Source organism: Diadema antillarum, unplaced genomic scaffold (assembly GCF_040938485.1).
Source record: "Diadema antillarum isolate AM-2024a unplaced genomic scaffold, OU_Dant_1.0 seq00000850_RagTag, whole genome shotgun sequence".
NCBI lineage: Eukaryota > Metazoa > Echinodermata > Echinoidea > Diadematoida > Diadematidae > Diadema > Diadema antillarum.
Genome location: NW_027271723.1, coordinates 793,282 through 813,661, shown reverse-complemented (window position 1 = coordinate 813,661; position 20,380 = coordinate 793,282). Strand labels below are relative to the sequence as shown.

At 38.0% G+C, this 20,380-nt stretch overlaps 1 protein-coding gene across 1 annotated transcript; it reads left to right on the top strand.

Annotated features, from left to right (window-relative positions):
- Positions 1-1,615: 1,615 nt before the first annotated feature.
- On the top strand, positions 1,616-13,993 carry LOC139740389 (AP-3 complex subunit mu-2-like). Its single transcript, XM_071650983.1, has 13 exons — positions 1,616-1,739; positions 4,632-4,710; positions 5,166-5,271; positions 5,915-6,027; positions 6,204-6,325; positions 6,849-6,975; positions 7,778-7,924; positions 8,439-8,512; positions 9,344-9,446; positions 10,428-10,586; positions 11,147-11,197; positions 12,577-12,645; positions 13,320-13,993. The coding sequence occupies exons 1-13, from the start codon at positions 1,705-1,707 to the stop codon at positions 13,383-13,385; spliced, it is 1,251 nt and encodes a 416-aa protein (XP_071507084.1). The 5' UTR covers positions 1,616-1,704; the 3' UTR covers positions 13,386-13,993.
- Positions 13,994-20,380: the final 6,387 nt, after the last annotated feature.

The window sequence follows — 20,380 nt, the reverse complement described above, 5'->3', positions numbered from 1 at the left end:
ACACCCCGGTATATTCCCGACCCACCGGGTCAAAATAAGCGAATTTCCCCCAACAAAGCCCTGTCTATTCCCGACCCACCTGGGCGAAAAAAATCCTGAAATTCCTGGCCAACTTGGTACTGGCTAGCATTGTCCCTGCCATCCCCGGGTACCCAGGGGTCGGGAATAAATAGTACAAATTACAATTGACAAGTGCATCGTGCATAAACCCGACAGACAAAATGGAGATGGGCATATTTTAATGTTAGTCTTTTACAGTGACTTGCCTGGTGTTGACAGGAATCCATACAGTATTTACAAGGACAACGAAACTTGGTGTTCAGGCGACTCTTGATTTGCTTGAATCGTGAAGCTCACCCTGCAGCTGCACTGCACTGGGACCTTGCTTGGAGCTTGGTTAATTGCCCTTGCCTCTTGACTCTCGCTGGCGTTGCAAATGTGGCTGCTCAATCCGACGAATTATGGATCAGTAGTACTGCAGTCACTGACACGTCCCATCAGTCATGACAATCACAATTCATACACATTTGACACTGTTATTGCACTTAGTGACTAGTAGCTAGGCTGCTCATCGTATGGCCGGTAGACATAACCAACCTTCCTAACTTCTTCCACGCAAGATTTAGTCGGCGTGAGCTCACTATAAGGCACAGTCTGTCTCATCTCTTCCTATAAATTGGATCCCTGTGGATGTTCAGCCGCCTGCAAATTGTGTACTAGTATTGTGTCGCATGCCTTATCTGTGATGCCGTGATATGATGCCGTTGACGTGCTTATTGTACGTGCGTGCGTGGGCATCGAAAGCCGAGCGAGATCCCTCGCCAGCTAGCGGCGCGCCAGACGAATTTCCCGCGTTATTGTGTTATAATTCTCATGGTCGGACATCCGGGTATTTTGCGTGTCACGGGGTCATGGATAGCGTTGGAGTGAAAACAAACCACTCGCGTGAGCCTGGAGTGAACGCTGTACGTGTTTTCTGCCGGGGCGCCCCGCGAGCATAGCGCTAGCGCAAGCTGGTACTGTAGCTATGCGGGCGGCAGGATTAGGCCCTAGGCCTACTCTAAATTGGGCCCTACCCTAAGTACTACAGTACTAACGTTAGACCTACCTGAAGTTTCTATGAGGTACTAAGTAAGCGTAGATATCGGGGTAGGGCCTACTCAAAGAGGTTCTACTGCACATCTGGCCATTTTGTCGGGTCGTTGATCCAGAGTCCTGCCGCGATTTCATACGGGCACAGGTCCAGTCCGGCCGCCTTAAACTTGGCAAAATACCGGGACCGATCGATCGACAGGATCCAGATTTTTAGAATATTGCTGGCAAGACATGATGCATGTATCTCATGAATGATGGCACAAATGACAAAATGAATAATGAAAAACAGTCCCCATGTCTGAGCTGCGTAGAGTTGCACATAAATTATACGCGTCGCACATGCACAGCATGCAGTATGCGCATTATGCAGGCTTAGCGCTTGCAAGCTGTTTGTTTTCACTCCAGTCGACCGGAAGTGACGTGTAGCCGACCGCAAGAATAGTAGACCGGAAGTTGTTAGGATGGAAACAGTTTAAAGGTCAGCATTCTGAGTGGGCGAGAAATTAGTTGTGTTGTGACTCGACGCAGCAGCGGAGACGTGTAGTCGTAACCTCCGATGACGGTGTAATTTGTAGGATTTTGCTTTCTTGAGACGTACAAGAAGTCAACATGATACACAGCCTTTTTATGATCAACTCCTCGGGGTAAGTAAAAGTTTATCACTCTCGCCAGAAGCCGATGTAACACTCTTACCAGTTGTGGCAGATGTGATGCCTGCCTGCCGGTGTGTGACCGTTTCGTGGCACACACCTCTTTTCAGTGTGGTCCCACATGCTTAGACATGTGTACTGTGTCTATGTAGAAATGGGCTACATAGGATCTATGCCACAGGATCTATATCATATATAGATATGTGTTTAAACATTGATAGAATTCTAACAGTTACTCGGTAAAATTTATGGCTCTAATATTAGGTGGCATGGGTTCCATGTAGGTTTTAGACCCAGGCCTACTTGACAGATGCTGGTACATAACATGTATCTCACTAACTTTCCAGTTGTTAAAAAAAAAAAGAAAGAACGATAGGCGGTCGTATTAAAGGACAAGTCCACCTTCTAAATTTACATAGATCTATGTGGATTGAGTGAATGCAACAAATTAGTAGAACACATCAGTGAAAGTGTAGTGAATATTGGACAATCCGTTCAGAAGTTATTAATTTTTAAAGTATCTGCGTAGTCACTGCTGGATGAGAAGACTACTACAGTCAGAGTGTATGATGTCATGTGCACATATGTGCGTACAATGATATAGGTCTACAGAAAATAAAAGGAAAATTTCACAAAACTTCACTTTTTGAATAGGGTGCACATTTCTTCGACTTGTTACTGACATAATGTTAGGGTTAATATTATTCCCTTTGCCTTCTGAAAGAGAGAATTCAAGTGTTCTTTTGTGATGCGAGAAAAGTGAAAATATGTTGAATTTTCTTTGTTCTTTCTTTATAACGTTGTAGAGTAAAAGCCCCAATTTTCGGACACTTAAGCTTTTTTGCAATATTTATTCAACTCAAATAATTTTCCACAAAATGAAATCTATAATAATGTTTGTTACATATATCAAACTAATTTTTTTTAATATTGATTTTCTCAATCCGATCATAAAATTTCACAAAATCCCCAAATATTATCACCTTGTCAATTCCCCAAAATTCGGACAGCGTCTCCAAAATCCGGACACGCGTGCAATGTCAGTACGCGTACAGGGCCGCTGAAAAATCCGCGCGCGCCATACCTTCTTGACGCAAGGTTGCATTGGGGATGTTGCGGGGCCTGTTCGTGTCCGAATTTTGGGGACTCTGCACTTGCATTCAGCCCCTGTACATTTATTCACTGCATCGGCACGTACGGAGATTTTGTTTTTCTTTTGTGTTTTTGAGGATACCATCACACTCTCAGCTTGCGATAAGCGAAAAATCTCGCAACAGAACGGCGTAATTTTTCAATTTTTAGCGCTTTTTTGGCGACCCCTATTCTTTACACGGGCCCTAATTTGCGCGTGCTTTGGCAAAGTCGCGGCGATTCCGCGATTTTGACGGCAAAATTTGGGATTTTAGATGGATTTTTGGAGGTGACTCAGGCATTTTCGCGTGGTGAACGAGTGTGCTAGTGTGTGAAACGATGTGATATGCTTGTGCTGTGACAGTCGACTTTGCTGCCTTGTGATAAGTGGTAAGTGTCCGGATATTGGAGGCCGGCCGAAAATTGGGGTTCTTACTCTACACATGTGACATCCAGTGTTTCATCCAGCCTTGAGTGAGCAGAAACTACATCTACAAAGAACAACTGATTATGGGTACAATCTCCGACATAAGTGAAATTTTCTCAGCTACTGAGCTAGTCTAAGTGACGACGTATCACATCGACAACTTTTTTTCGGTAGACACCTAAACTTACTTCTTAACGACACAGCTAAGGAACAAGCCTCAGGGTCTTAGGAATGTTAGGAACTGGATTTTTTTGTTGTTTTCCTGATGTTCGTGAATTTTTTTGAAAACATGTCCTCACGTAAAATAGAGCTTTGATGAGCTGATGTGGGCTGCCATTTGTTTTTTCTGGAAGTGGATGTTATTGTTACCATCAAAAAAAAAATGAGAAAAACACAAGAAAAACTACTACATCTGGAAAACTGGATTTTTTAGCAAGTGATCCTCAACATCTGGTCTTGGAAGATACTTTTACCATTAGGAAACAAACACTTTCTAATCTAGATGGTAATAGTATCAATCACTTCAGGATACCATTAGTAATTGACTCATAGTAGAGTAAGACTAGAAGAATTATTATCAAATTTACCTATTCAATTAGGGCTTGAAAGTGGATTAAAAAAATGGATTTGCACCAGAATTGTGCATTGTTATGTGACCTTAGGGGAAATGCATACTTTAAAACGAGGAATGTTCGCATGCATTTTAATTTCGCGAATTTCGCGAGTGCCAATATTCGCGAAATTAAAATGCACGCGAAAGTTCTTGTCTACAATGTACACTATATGCACTGAATGCCAGTGGCTGTTCGCGAAAATTTCATTCTGCAAAAAAGGCCGTCGGCTCCGATTCGCGAAAAATTCATGCCGCGAATTTATCATGTTTACAGTATAAATCCATATTTTCTTCATCACCATACTGTAGGAACAAAATTGACAGAATGGTGTCTCTGAATATTTGATGCAACCAAACCACAATTTCTGAAGTTCTTATACTTAGTCTCCTTGCTCCATGAACTTTGATAACGGAATATAAAAGTATCATTGGTGTATCATATCTAGTTTTCAATCCTTATGGAATCCAATTTTCATGGACTATTTTCACTCATAATAGATCCATCTACTGGATATATTTCTGGTCCGTTTCCCTACATGTATTTGTTTGCATTTAGTACACTACAAGAAGCATGGAGTCTATGTGATGTATGTCTAATTTTCCATTATGATTTGAATGTACTGTGCTTTACAAATGCCTTTCAATTTCATGTTTAGTTTAGCTTCCATTATAACTTTTTCATCGTATTGAACTGCTCTCTTGCCTTTTTCTGCAGAGACATTTTCATGGAAAAGCACTGGAAGAGTGTCGTTAGTAGATCAGTATGTGATTACTTCTTTGAAGCTCAGGAGAAGGTAAGAAAATGAACTGTAAAATCTTTGTGAGACTGCTTACAATGTTGTATATTAATATTCAAAAGAAAAGAACAACTCACAGGCAAAAAAAAATGAATAAAAAGAAAAGACAGTACTGTTATCAAATTGAATCCCCCTTATGTAAGTTGAAAATTTATCAGCTCCTCCTGCCCCCCCCCCCCACCCACCATGAATATGCCATCTTGTCTTTAAGAATGATTTGGAGAAAGATTCTTGGCTCTTGTTTGGATGGTGAAACATAGGTCGACAAGGCTCCAGTAGAATGATATGTGTTTGTGGCCCTTAGAGGATAGCAGTGAACTTTTCAAACCTTTGATTACCTTAATCAGGGGAATAAACATTCGTGATCACTACTTTGTAGCACACTTAAGCACAGATGCACACAGCATGTAGTGTCATTGTTTTTTGTGCTGAAATTTTCTCTAAATTGGCAGGCCTGCAGCAAGCTGGATGTACCGCCTATCATCGCTACACCTCACCATTATCTCATCAGTATCTTCCGGAATCACATCTACTTTGTAGCTGTTGTCCAGAATGAAAGTATGTTGTATTTTTGATGTTGCGCTTTTGCACGTCATGTGAGTTTTGAACACTGTATCCATCACAAGAACGAAGATAACATTTATGGCAAAGGTGATGTAATCATGCGGCACATGAGTACATTCGGTGATGCAATGATAATGTTTTGTGTTACTCATTATGTCATTGTCATCATCCAGTTTTTTTAATGTTTGACACTTGTACACACACTTACAAAGTGATTGTAAGTCTACAGCTTGGACAGAGTAATCTTTTTCACAAGTTAATATGATGTTTCATCAATAATTTCCAGGTCCCTTTGCAATGCAGGGAATAATTTTCTACCTCATATTTGAGTAGCAATTTCAACCGACGAATAATGTTTCAGATGGCATCCTTGATATTTCTATGGAAGAAAACTTTTTCTCAAAAGATAGTTTGTGTAGCAATGGTGTAAGAATGAATAGCAAACTGTCATTCAATACTCTGGAAATTATTCCTTTCAATGACTTTGTTATTCAAATTATGACACATGTTGTTCAGCTTTTGTTCAAATGTTCCATGCTAGCAGGGCATTGTGTGTAGCAGTAACTTTTTTTTTTTACTTGTGTAAGTAATCAATTTAATTAATCTCTTTAAATGTCACCGTTTCAACCCACTGCAGCTCCCCCTCTGTTTGTGATAGAGTTTCTCCATCGGATCGTCGACACGTTCAGTGACTACTTCTCCGAGTGTACGGAAACATCCATCAAGGAGCATTATGTTGTAGTCTATGAGGTATGCAAACTGTATAGATGTACCACATTCAACTATTAACAACTGTGTTGTTGCTATTAAATCTTGTGGTGGCGACAAGATTCAGAAAGCAGTAGCCTTTCAAACATCAGCAGTCTTACAGAATTGTTTTGCCACAATTCTTCATTTTTTATTTTATTTTAAATTTTGGCTCTCAGCTTCTAGAAGAAATGCTGGACAATGGATTCCCACTGGCCACAGAATCCAATATCTTAAAGGAGCTGATCAAGCCTCCCAACATTCTACGTACCATGGTCAACACCGTCACAGGCAGCTCAAAGTAAGTTTTGTCTCTAGGCGATGAGTCTTTTCACAGAGATACATTGTTGATAGAAAGAGATAGAGATGGAATTATCAGAGAACAGTTATTCTTGAGATTATTTTTAGCCTGATGAGTCTGAGGCCAGAATGCTTATAAGAAAGATGAAAAAAGATGAATATGTAATGGTACAGTGTATTCTCCAGGATCATACAAATTATGGAGACTAATGAACATGATGTATTGTATTGATTGGACTCCAGGTTCGCTTCAAAGGTTAGAGATTCAATGACTTGCTAAAGTAGTAATTACATCTGGTCAGCATGATAGAGGAAAGGAAATAGAAATATCAAAGCAAGATTGGTCAAGACAAAGGGAATTGAGGTATTGGGAAATATTTTGCTCTTTTGATTTCTTCTAAATTTTGCTTCAAAAGTCTGGTTAGTATTACTCATAGCACTTCTGATTAAGAGAGAACTAAGAGTCTAATTGAGTTGTGTGTTGCTTGATTCTTGAATAACTTTGTGATCATCTTTCCACACAGTCTGAGTGATACGCTGCCCACTGGTCAGCTATCTAATGTTCCATGGAGACGTAGCGGGGTCAAATACACCAACAACGAGGCCTACTTTGATGTCATCGAAGAGGTGGACTGCATCATTGATAAAGCGGTGAGGTTGCTAATGGCAGCATCCATCATATCATTATAATCAATGCACAGTCATCAATATGATGCTATTTTGCAGGAAGACTTTGACACTATTTTTATTATTCTCTGAAATAAGGATTGTAAGCATTTCCATATGAATATGCCTGCAGTTTTAAGTCAGTTTTCAGTTGCCGCATGATGTGTAAGGCTTATTCCATGATGTAATTCTCAATGCATAACACAAAGCTGCCAACTCTCCCGGATTTGCCGGGAGACTCCTGAAAAATCAACCTATCTCCCGGATTCTTACATTTTAGAAGGTTATGATATAAACTCCCGTCACTGCTCCTTCAAGAATTAGATATTTACGTTCTCCACGTCCCACGATCATGTGCGCACACAAGCGATGTCGCTGCTGGTTTTTAGCGCCAGCGCTAGCGTCATTGCCCCTTCATAAACTAGGAAAAATATGCCTTCTTGTCCCGCACCCCCGGAAGCATGCTAGTGCGTGCGAGCTAGCAATACACTAACACTCGAATCATTGTTGTAACATATTCTCATTATTAACATTTTTTTAGGAGGAATGTGTTAAACAGGTAAATTTTGCAAACATAAGAAAATGTAAAATGACATGACTGCATCTTGGGACTAATGTGTATTAAACCTTTGTTTGCTTTTAGTGCTGATTGGTACAAAAAACCCCATAGCATTGTACACACTGTCCAAAGTCCCTGGCACTGACAGGGTTAATGGTGGTCAGAGGGTTACAAAGATAGTTTGGCAGGAAGTGTAATGTTTAGATTTCCTTTGTGTTTGCTGTCCAGGGCTCGACGGTGATCGCAGAGATCCAGGGCTACATTGACTGCTCGGTGAAACTGACGGGTATGCCTGACCTCACCATGTCCTTTGTCAACCACCGTCTCCTTGACGATGTCAGTTTCCATCCTTGTGTTCGATATAAGAGATGGGAGGTAAGTTCTATTTGGCATGGACCTCTTCATATCAAAGTGGTCACATGTTTGTTTGTTTGCTTGTTTTTTGTTTGTTTTTGTTTGTTTGGTTTTTTTTTTCGGCTGTATCCCAAATTTTTAGTTTTGATGTTGAGGATATTACAGTTCTGAATTTGTTGATTTTGTTTTTTAAATCATGCTTTACCAGAAATAGCTTTAATGTGTAACATGATTATTGTCAATAGCAGACACAATTTGCCTGTACATTTTGTTTTTCATGCTAACTGAAATTAAATGATGTCAGAATATTTCTCTCCTAGGGGGCATGTTACAGCGTAGATACAAAATCAGTAATGTTGATAATCTGATTTCATTTGTCAGATGTGGCAATAAGATAAAATAAAACAATTAAAGATGTACATTTTCTCCGTGTACTGGAATGCTGGTAAGGTGAACCTAGACATACAGTACCACAGATATTGCAAAATGATAGGCTGTAAGTGTAAATATTACATGTTTTCTTTCCTTATTTCAGTCGGAGAGAGTTCTGTCATTTGTCCCTCCTGATGGTAACTTCCGACTGCTGTCCTATCACATAGGAGCTTCCAAGTGAGTTCAGTTACCTTTTTCAGCCCTGTCTGTAATCACTCCTTTCTCAGTAGTGTATCACTAGGTCCATGTTACTGAATAATATCCCAGAGACATTTACCTACTCAAAACCACCAATTCAGTACCAGCAAAACATAATGGCATGACACTGTATAAACAGGTACATTGTTCATTAAAAAAAAAAAAAAAAAAAAGAGATTACAGCCTCCATCTGCAGAGATACTCATTGACAGAAAGAAATGGTTTCATGCTTTTGCTGACTTGTGTATAGTGTGATTTTCAGTCATAATGATAGTAAATTTGTTCTTACTGTAGCATATAGTACCACATCAATGCTCTCTACCTGCTTTCCAAAATTCTTATACATTAAAAAAAAAAGAAGTGACATTGCTAATTCCTAGCTTTTTTATTCCAGTGTGAGCATGTGAATATAAAAGATGTGTTATATTTGTTTTATAGATTTCACGCCCCCCCCCCCCCCCCCCCTTCCACCTCTGCTTAGAATCAAGCAAAGTCAGATCATCTTTCTGTCATTACCCTGCAAGTGAGGAATGGACAAAGTGTGGCCCGTAGTGTAGAATATTACTGACCAATGCTTTTGCTGAAATCATGCTTATCTGGTGCTGGCTTTTCCATCAAATGGCCACTTTTGTTTTTGAGAGGTTTAACCTATTTTAGCAGCTCTCAGTTTGTGTATGAAACACTGGTGCAAAAAAAGAAAAGAAAAAAAGATCAATTTTAAAATGATAGCTCAATGTCTCTGGGCGTTTATTGTGAAGTTTGTATGTGAAGTAAACATTTTCTCTCATTTTCATACTTTCTCTTTGCCAGTCTCACTGCCATTCCGGTGTATGTAAAACCAAACATCATGATCAGAGAGACATCAGGAAGATTTGAGGTGACGGTGGGACCAAAGCAGACCATGGGAAAGACAGTGAGTGTTGGAATGTCTTGTCTACAGCTCCGCTAGTTTGCGGTGCATGGCATAAATTTACTGTCGAGTGCATTATGCTTAGTGACATCCTCCACAGACAGTATTTAGGCAACTCCCGTTATAATGAAGTCATCAGAACTGACAGTTTTCTTTTGTTGTATCAAATTTTTGCATTAAACGAAAGAAATTTTGCACCGTAGACTTAAATTATAAGAATTTGGAAGCCTGAATTTTTACTTTGTTGTAATGAAGTACATTTCAATTTCATTTTTAACAACCATATTTGTTGTAACGGGGGACCCTGTATAGCCTCGTCACTAGCAAGATGCTCATCCTGATGAATACAAGAATGTATTGGTAAAATCTTGGAATGAGCAGGTATCCAAAGAAAAGAATCTATGTGGTGCACCACAAATTAACAGAGCTTGAAATTTTTCCATGCAGTGCTCAGAGAACTCATCTGGAATTTCTAGTTAACTTTTTGGCATTTGTGAAGCATTTAACTATAAAAACAAAGTGTGCTGATTCAATCAAACAAGGATCTTCTTTGAAATCTTCCTGGTATGAAGAAATGTGCATACGTGCATTATCTAATAATGGCTGATGTGATGAAGTCAAATGCCAAAAGGGAGTGAAAATGTTGAAGGTGTATGAGGACAACAAGGACATAGGCATGCATGCATTGGTGTATTGTTCAAGTGGAAATGCTTACCTGCATCTGTAGAACCTCAAGATTTTGTATGTGTAGTTATATGATGTAAGTGAATCATAGCAGCTACCAAAAGGGTTGTGTAATATCTGCAGCATTGCTTAAACACCAGATGTTGCTGTTGCAGATTCCCTTCTGACTGGAAAATGGAGTCTTGGTAGATCAGTTTAAGCTAGATATCACACAAATGGTTTAAGTGGTCCAATGCCCAGTTTCTAGGTTGGCATGTAGGTCATTGGTGACTCAATCAAGCTCTCTTCTTCTCTGCGCAGGTCGAAAATGTCGTCATAACCTGTGACCTTCCGAAGCAAGTTCTGAACATGACGCTGACCCCAACGCAGGGCTCCTACAGCTTTGATCCTGTTGCCAAGGTGATGTCGTGGGAAGTCGGCAAGATCAATCCACAGAAGATACCCAGTATCAAGGGATCAGTAAGTGCGACACATTTTTTTGAAATCTCTTTCAAATCAAAATGCTGTTCTCTCCATGAGACTTGTATTTCATTTCTGAAAGTCATCTGATATATTAATTCCTCTCCTAGAGCCCTTATGTATGCATTCTTATGAAAAAAAGGGATGATTGTACATCATTTAGTGCGATAGATGATGGTTTTGAAGTTTGATATTGCTGTAGATATTTTAGGTTCAATGCAATTGTGCATCCAAATGAATAGCTATAGAATTTCATATGCATATCTAGCTTTGTGACTCATGCAAGTCTTGTAGCTGATTGGTATTTCAGTCTTCTTGCAATGTAAAAAAATACTCACAGTGAAGTCATGTTAGTTCATTTTCCATTTCTTTATGATAACTGTATGATGACCTGCCGTATTACTACCAGGTGTCAAACTACTCAGACAATGTGATTTTGTTTTTTCCCCTCACAACTGTGCCAGCTTGGTACTCCCCTCTAGATTACTCAAGGGAGCTCCATTTCTTGATGTTTGCAAATTTATTCTAAAGAGGGACAAATATTTTTTTCCATCCTTCAGATGTCGCTACAGTCCGGCGTCCCCCCTCCGGAGGCCAATCCAACCATCAATGTAAGATTCCTCTCTTTCTGGGTATCTCTGCAAGCTGTATGTTGAAGCATGTGCTTGGGAAAAGTACCAGTGCTTGTCATTTGTGCCTGCTTCTCTTTCCCTGCACAGTGCATCACCATATTTTCCTTCTTAAAGAGGAAATCCAAACCAAATATAAGTTAGTCTGAAAAAAAAGAGAGTAGAATCTTATGAGTTCATTGGTAAAAATTTGACTGTAATCAGATGAAAAATAAGGAAGTTATGACATTTTTAAGTTTTGCTAATTTCTGCAAAACAGTTCTTGTACAGTGGATATGAATATGCAAATGAATGAGCTAACCGTGTCATAACCTCACAATTTTCCATTGATTGTGTACAGAAATGATGAAAATTTAATGTTTCTGTCATTTAAGTTTGAAGCATGATGTCTTGTTATTCCTGGTTGAATGACTTCAGAATAGTGATCAGTGAGAAATACCAGGATTTGAGCCTCGTGCATAATTGCGTTTGAATTAAAAATTTGAAATTTCAAAATCTTATGTACAAACTATATGGCAAGTTGTGAGGAGATGACATGCTCACTTTGCCATTTGCCTATGACCTGTATGATCTGTTTCCTGAAAAATTAGCAAAACCTCAAAATGTTGTAACTTCCTTATTTTTCACCCAATTTCGCTTGAAATTTTACCATTGAACTCCTATATTTTACTCTTTCTTATCAGGCAAACTTAAATTATACTGATTTCCCCTTTAAGTTCAAATCTGCCTTGTAAAATACTTTTGGCGAATTGAGGGGATCAAAGCATTCCTGATATTGTTGTGGAATGACACAGCTATTGTTGTAACCATCAAGTAGACATAGCCTCATAGACCTCGGTCAATACTCTGATATGACGTCTGCAACTCTGTAATGCACCTATTCTTATCTATCGATGAAATGCATACCTGCCAACCGTTCCCATTTAATAGGAACATTCCATTATCCTAGGAAAGAAGAAACTTCATTCGACCTCATGTTCCTGTTTTTGTCAACACTTGCTAATAGTGATGTATGGGAAATGGGTGAAAATTCAATTCTTGCGTAATTTTCTCCCAGATATTATTATTTATTGAATTTTAGAGTTGGCAGGTGTGTAAATGCCTAATGTTGAAGTACTATTGTCACATTTCAAATTCATGAAATTTTTCGTCGAGATGCTTTCATTGCAACTGATTGACAAATTGCCCTGCATCGACGATGCAGGGCAATATGTCAATCAGTTGCTATTCTCACATTTGTTGCTAGATGCTGTGACCTGTATGTGATAATCATTGAAACCTTCATTTGCAAGTGTATAAACAGTGATTCTCATTGTACAGTGTAGCTCACAATGGTAGTCACATAATCTCACGCCCTACAGGTGCAGTTCTCCATCAACCAGCTGGCTATCTCGGGCCTAAAGGTCAACCGACTGGACATGTATGGAGAGGTGAGATTAGTCGAGAGGTTTTTGTGTGTATGTGTATTAATTTATATATATATATATTTTTCATCAAATTTAGCCTTTTTTATCTTACATTACATGGTACCTCAATGTTGGTCTTAATCACATGGCAAGGTTTCCCACACAAAGTGCAATATTTGGTTGTCAGGGGGTGCATGTCAGGTGAACAGGATTGTCTAAAGGAGTAATATTTGTTTTGTCCATAAATACTTAGAAAGAAAAATTCTCTCTCTGATGAACAGATTTTGTTTTCTATATTGTTATCCAAAGTGTAAAGTTTAGCCAAATATCAAATATCAGAATACTATCAGTAAATACATAATGGATAGACTGGTGACAATGGGGTCTGTCTTGTCATTCAGAACTGGAAAAAAATTATAATTTTATTGAATATGTGAAGAAATGTATAAGTGTATGTGTAAGCTCATGATGGCAAAATAAAAGTTGACAGCTGTACTGATCTAAGCTGCTTGGTGAAAATTGTATATCCATCTGTCAAAACAAATGTCAGATTATTCTCAATACACACTGAAAAACATTTCTACCTTCAATGTTGCAAAGGAGTTCAATTTCTTCCTGTAGACTTAATTATGAATGTGACACATCTATTGATACCATAGTGCGAGTGATTTTTGCCTATCTCTTTCTCTCTTAAACAGAAATACAAACCCTTCAAAGGAGTCAAGTACCTGACGAGGGCTGGCAAATTCCAAGTCCGGACATGATTGCTGCATGGCATGTTAGGACCAGAGATAACTTTCCAAAAGACTTATTTATGAAATCGTCTAACTTGTGTCGAGTGTCTGAACTTAGATATGAGAAAGTGTAAAGTGTAGCTATGTATTTCTTTGTGCAAATGTATTTTAGACCAGAATGTGTATTTTCATGCCCACATGTTTGAACAGTATATGAGAGAATACAAGAAATATGAGTTTTCTTTCCTTTTTCTCCCCCCCCCCCCTTTTTGTTTTGGTGCTCAGTGTGGAAAGTTTAAATTAGGCTGTGAGAATACCCAAAAAAAAAAAATAATAATAATAAATAAATAAATAAGAGTGCAACAGTATAGAAGAAATTAACCTGTTAAGAATGATTGATTATCAGAGGCTACTTTTGAGTGCAGGTTGAGCCGTTTCAAAGCCATGAACTTTTGTGTTGTCTCAAGATGCCGTCACAAGGGCACTAATGACTGATCATTCATGCCCTTCAAACATGTTTGCATGTCTCTCAGCTGTGTATTTATAGAGACTGAAGGTTCTATTTGGTGTACATGCCATCATATGACATTATCTTCTTTGCAATAGATATGATTAGGCACCATTCTCCAATCTCCCCCCAAAATCCTTCCATTTTTTGTCAAGTTAATGGAAACTGTTCATGGAGTTTTCTCTAAGACTCCAAAGTGACATGTTACGCCCTTTACAAGTTGACTTCGGATGTGTAGAGTAAAATCAAGCTGACAGAACAGGGAAATATTCATTATTCAAATCAGACATGAAAAAAGAATGTTTAAGAACTTATCAAAGTCTCACTTAATTTCACAGAAGTGATGCCTTTCAAAAACTTATAAATGAATTCGGCAATGGTGTCACTGCAGTACAAACTCTTGCAGTGAGCTGCAGCCAAAACTCGACGAAACTTCCCTCGTTTAATTGTCAACTTGACCCTAGAATGGGGATTACCTTTAAAAGTCATACCATAGACTTGTATTATTGCTGATTTGTTACTGTTTGTAATATCTTGAGATAATACTATGCTTTTGTGTTCATATCTATTGTTATAGTGAATGATAGTCCTGCAATGCAACTGGCTGCAGAGTGGCCAATATGTTCTTCATTTCAAAGTGATTGTTCAGTCATTTTGCCTAGTTCTGTTTTTCAGCTCTGACTTGGTTTACGTGCTCTGCATGCAGTCGAAACAGCTAGTCTTTGTTCATGCCTGATCATTTTATAGACCTTGTGTAATAAGTACTATATGTATACTATGTATTAGAAGTATTTTTGTTTTTAAATTCTGTACTAGATGATGCGTCGGTATGTTTCGAAATGCCGATATTTGTCTGTGATGATCAAGAAGAGAGGGAGTAATTTCTTTTATAGAAAAGTGGTTTGATGAAGTGTAAGTTCTGTGAGGTATTGATAATGATATATCGGTTTTGTGTGATTAAGCCAGTGTGCTATTTTTAGAATGTGATATCATTTGAAGCTGCCATCTGTCAACTCAAAATGCTTGTATAAGACTGCAGAGAGAATTTTTATAGACACAAAAGTACATGAAATTTACTTTGACTTGTCAGTCAGTATGTATGCTTGATAAAAGGAGCAACATTTCAAGGAACATAAGAGACACATTCTCTTGAAATGAATTTTAATTGCATTTTAATGATTGTCAGACAAGTAAAGAGGCAATGCCATCATTGGGATGTAAGAATTATGGATAACACATACTTTTGAGTGGTACTTGGTCTCATTGAAAGGGGGTTCGTGGTACCACTTATTAGGACAAGAAAAAAAAAATGATAAAGCCTTTGAAAAATGATAAAGGTTGAGAGCATTGTTCTTATGGAAGAAGAATAATTCATTGCTTTCTAAAACCAATAGTTCACACCAAGACTTGACATCAACAAAGATGCCAACTGGTTCTTTTTTTGCAGTATTTTGGTACCCCCCCCCCCCCAAAAAAAAAAATACATACAGTATGTATATACTGCAGGTTTCATTGAAAATGAGGCTTATCCTAAAAGGGTCACTGCACATGTCTGTTGCAGGATAGGTAAAAATGCTGTTTTTCCACCAAGAATATGGCTTCTCAGCCCTCATAATACTGCAATGTGTGTTGATGTTCATGAATGAAGTATTTTCAGACATACAGTCAACCTTGCTTAACCCGACTGCTTGCTTAAAAAGACTGGGCTATTTTGGTAGCTCGAAAGAACAATGCTCGGCCGTGGATCGCGCGATCGCCGCAGAAATTTGCACAATGGTAGTGTGCGATGTAATCTACAAGATCGTATATTTAAATTTTCCAAAATAGTCTTCTTTTATTTTATTTTGATTAATTATGCTAATTTATGCGAGAAATCAGACTCTTTGATCTAAATCAGTAAATAAAGCTCCAAAAGTGCTCATTTTTGGTCTAATTATTCTTTGTGGCATTCTTAGCAAATGTACTTGAAAAAAAATTCGGTATCAAAATTAATTTCTTATTTATTTTATTGTTTTATGAATTTCTCATGTATTTCTCTGTTTTTTCGACCTTTTGTTTTTGTTGGTTTTTTTAACAAAATTTGTGGCAGACACTTTTTGAAGCATAATACTCTTAAAACAAATTAATTTTAGCCATTGAGAGTAAAAATAAGCATATTTATATGAACCATGTGAAAAAACTCAATTTGCATTGACTTTGTACACAAAATCACATTTTTGAGCCATTTTCGGCCTCACGTGCATGTACAAAAAGTTATGTAACTTCAGAACCGTACCCCCGGGCATCACAAATTTGGTGTCAAAATGTGCGGGAAACTCGAAAGAAAAAAGTCATAGAGCATCGCGGCGAGAGCATTGCGTGTTGCAGAGTAATCGCGCGAAATGTCGAGGGGGGGCCTTTTAGGCCCCCCCCCCCCAGTCTTTTTAGGGTTAAGTCGAATCTCTTTGGACTGAGAAAATAGCTTGGACTTATGAGGGATTAAAATTAATAGAATATAAAGAGAAGTCAGAGGAATTGTAACTTTGGGTATTATTCGACTTTATGCGAGGTTGCTTGTATAAGGTAAATTGACCATATCTGTAAACTTGTTCACCATTGCATAACATGATGCATTCCATGTCTTGAACTATTTAGCACAGTGTGTGCATCAGTGTAGGAGTATGATACATATAGTATTTTGTTGTACCGACAATGGAAATGAACATGATGTATGTTCACTGTGACAATGTATACCTAAAGTATATAAAGAATAAACTATTGAAATATAAAACTTGCTCAGTTTCCATATGTGACCTATTGCAAATATCATATGCTTAAAGGACAAGTTCACCTTCATTAACATCAGGATTGAGAGAATGTAGCAATATTAGTAGAACACATCATTGAAAGTTTGACGAAAATCGGACAATCCGTTCAAAAGTTATGAATTTTTGAAGTTTTTGTGCAGTAACCGCTGGATGACAAGACTACTGCAGTGTGTGAATAACTTAGATGTCACATGCGTACAACAATGTAAGGAAAATATAAAGAGAATTTCACAAAATTTCATCTTTTGAAAAAAGTACACATTCCCCCGACTCGTTACCGACAAATGTTATGGGTAATATTATTCCCCCTGCCTTTAGAAAGAGGCAAGTCAAGTGCTCTTTTATTATGCGAAAAAAGTGAAAATATGTTGAATTTTCTTTACATTTTCTTTATACTGTTGTACGCATATGACTCACAAGCTGTAGTAGTCTCCTCATCCAGCGGTTCCAACACAAAAATTTTAAAAATTCATAACTTTTGCATCGATTGTCCAATTTTCCTCAAACTTTCACTGATGTGTTCTACTAATATTGCTGCATTCTCTCAATCCTTATGTTTATGAAGGTGAACTTGTCCTTTAAGTACTACTGTGGAGATTATATTTTTTGTATGCAAAATTTTATGATGAGAGATTTGAAATATCTGCCATTTTGTGTTAAACTTCCAGAGTAAGCATTGGCACCATATTGATAATTTTTAATTAAATTGATCAGAATTTAATTCTGGTTTTGCACCAGAAAGCCCCCCCCCATTGAAAAATCCTCAAATGTGCTGACTATTGAAACATAGTCACTTTATGACATGCTAAATACACTCAGCACTATAAGCATGCATACATTTTTGTGAAATGATATCTACTTGTATAGTGAACATTTCTCTATTCTAAGGTTCTTCCCATAATCATATATGCACACTCTCAAGCAACCACATTGAAGTTTGCACAGTCAATACAAGTACACATAAATGCCACAAAGCAGCGTACTGTCTGAAATGAAAGACTGAAATAATCAAAGTGAAGTTTGGTTTCACTCCAAATTTGTTGTTTGTTTTATTTCCATTTATAACAAAATCTTGTCAGACAAAAGTACAAGTTAACAAGTCACATCAATTGTCATGCATGGAAAAATAAAAAGGGGGAAACTTAATCTTCAACTAGCAATAATTTACACTTCAGGTCATCCATGTTACTTGGTTGTGAAAATACATGTAGTTTAAAGATAATCATATTCCTACAAGAGGCACACTGAAAACAGATCACAAAATAACAAGAAAAGTAAGGAACACTGACATAACTTTATTACAATGTGTGATTACATATGTAAATAGTCATCAGGTTAACAAGCAGGTAAGAAAGCTTATACAAATTATGCACAGGTCTGAGTGCATCAGTTGGAATTGTGTGCATAAGTCAACTATGAAATGCTTAACCCAAGTGGTCAAGCCATTGTTACCACATGCACACTGTTCCTACTGATGCACAAAAAGACATGTGCATCATCTGTTTTATAAAAAGAGGGCAATTTTCTTTCCAGAAATCCACTTTTTTATCATAAAATCTAATGGAAAATAATTGGATGCATTTCGTTTCAGCTTGCCATAGACAAAAATGATGCATCCAGTAATTACTGGATGCATGGCAAAAGTGAGGATGCATGGTTTTCTAGGCAATACAGCTGTAGGTGTCTCTTACTGAACCTGTGAATGCTTGCTTTAAAGTGCATGAACCTTTGCTACCAGCTGTGCACCAACTCTTGCTACAAGAATGCAATGACATGTTTACTGTGGCTATCCTCTGTGAGGCAACATGGGGCCAATAAAAATCAACACACAGCTCTCGACCAATGAGATCATGGGATTTTCGCTATTCGTTCTACAATAGGCTCTCTTCCATCTGAACTTATAATCTCACGTGCAATCTGAGCTAAAAGCAGCTGTTCACTACATGCACGAATGACAGGTGGTACTCCACATGGTACAATAGGTGCAGTTTCATATGCAAAGTTAATCTAGGTGTACACTCTAGGTTTCACTACTTGGTACATTGTATTTTCAATTGTTTCCCTTAGTCAGATAGAGGAGTGTGACTGCAAACTTCTCAAAAAGTTATCAGCAAATCATCCTGAGAAACTTCCTACATATACCTTGGAATTTTCTTCCTTCTCGCAAAACTATGCAAACTGTACTCACAGTAGTTCGACGCAATGTGACCACATGCAGCTAAATATTCCTGAAATTCATGACATCATAGTTGATCCATTCACATTGCTTATGCACACTCTGTATTCTTCAATGCCTTGTTGGCGCTTTCCATTTTTTCCTGCAAGGGACTGAAAGCATCACAGGAAGTTTGTAGTGAATGAATCTAAAATCCTCGCACTTGAGATAAAAAAAGGAAAACAAAGATTAACAAACCAAGATTCTTGAGAAACACTTTTGAGAGTCAAGAGGAAACCTCAGCTAGTAAGCAAATGAAGCTAAGCAGTACTCACGGAGGAACTGTGTACGATTGTTTGGAATTCCAGAAAACAAGAGAGAAAACATGGATAAAATCATGTTCCCCTTAGCAAAGGAAAAACTTGACATTGTGACCTTTACATACAAGATATTGCCCACAGCCATTGTGTTGGACCCATGCAAAGGACGGATTCAGCAATGGAAGTGTCAACATAAAATTATGCAAGCACTTCTTTCAAAGTATTGACTAATGTTTTGACTGTATCCCATGATTTTTTGCTTTGCATAGGCAAGTGCAGATGCAGGGTTCCCACAGAAATTTGAAAACAGAATTCCATGACTTTTCCATGACTTTTCCATGACTAAATTGCTGCTTTCCATGACTTCCTTTCTGGCACGGTTTCCAAAATCAGACACGTTATGATGGCCTCCACCTCCCCTCAAAGCCATCCATTCCACCCACTATCTTACTCATGACTTGTATATCTATTATCATTAGTATATGTCCCGGGGTTATAAAATGTAGAATTTGGGATGTCACAAAACTGGGAAAAATGGAAATCATGAACACCAATTATAATAGCAGAGTATGATCACAGAGTATGAGAGTTGCGAGACACAACATACTGGAAAGATGCCATAGCCAAGAGGTAAAATAAATGCAATTCCATGACTTTTCCATGACTTTTCACAAATTTTCCACATTCCCTGACTTTTCCATGACCACAAATTTTTCCAGGATTTTCCAAGATTTTCCATGACTGTGGGAACCCTGAGATGAAAAAGGTGAAAGTGGACTAGTATTTGAAGAGGTGGGTTATCACTGTAGCCATGAAATAGATTACAAACTATGGGAATTCAAATCGGGCCCAAAACCATTTCACTCGAACGGAAAATGCTTTGCGGTTGTGAAAAAGTTCAGAGGGTTCCCTGAATCAATATTCAGGAATATTACAAGCTGGAAGAGACTAAATTTGACAAGTAAAAACTGGTGGAAGCCGATCAATGCATCATTTATGATCAGTGCTGTTGTCTGTGAAATACACGTGTAAGCAATGTAAAGAAATAAATATACTGGGGCCCCGTTTTATCAAAAGATAAAATAGATTTCAAATTTCCTTACCACACATGCTGCCATAAACTCACAGTTGAAATCAACTTGATAACCAATTTTAACTCTTCATAAAACAGGGCCCAGGTTGCACTAAAAAAATATCCAAATTGCAAATGCTTGTAACTCGGTGTCTATACCATT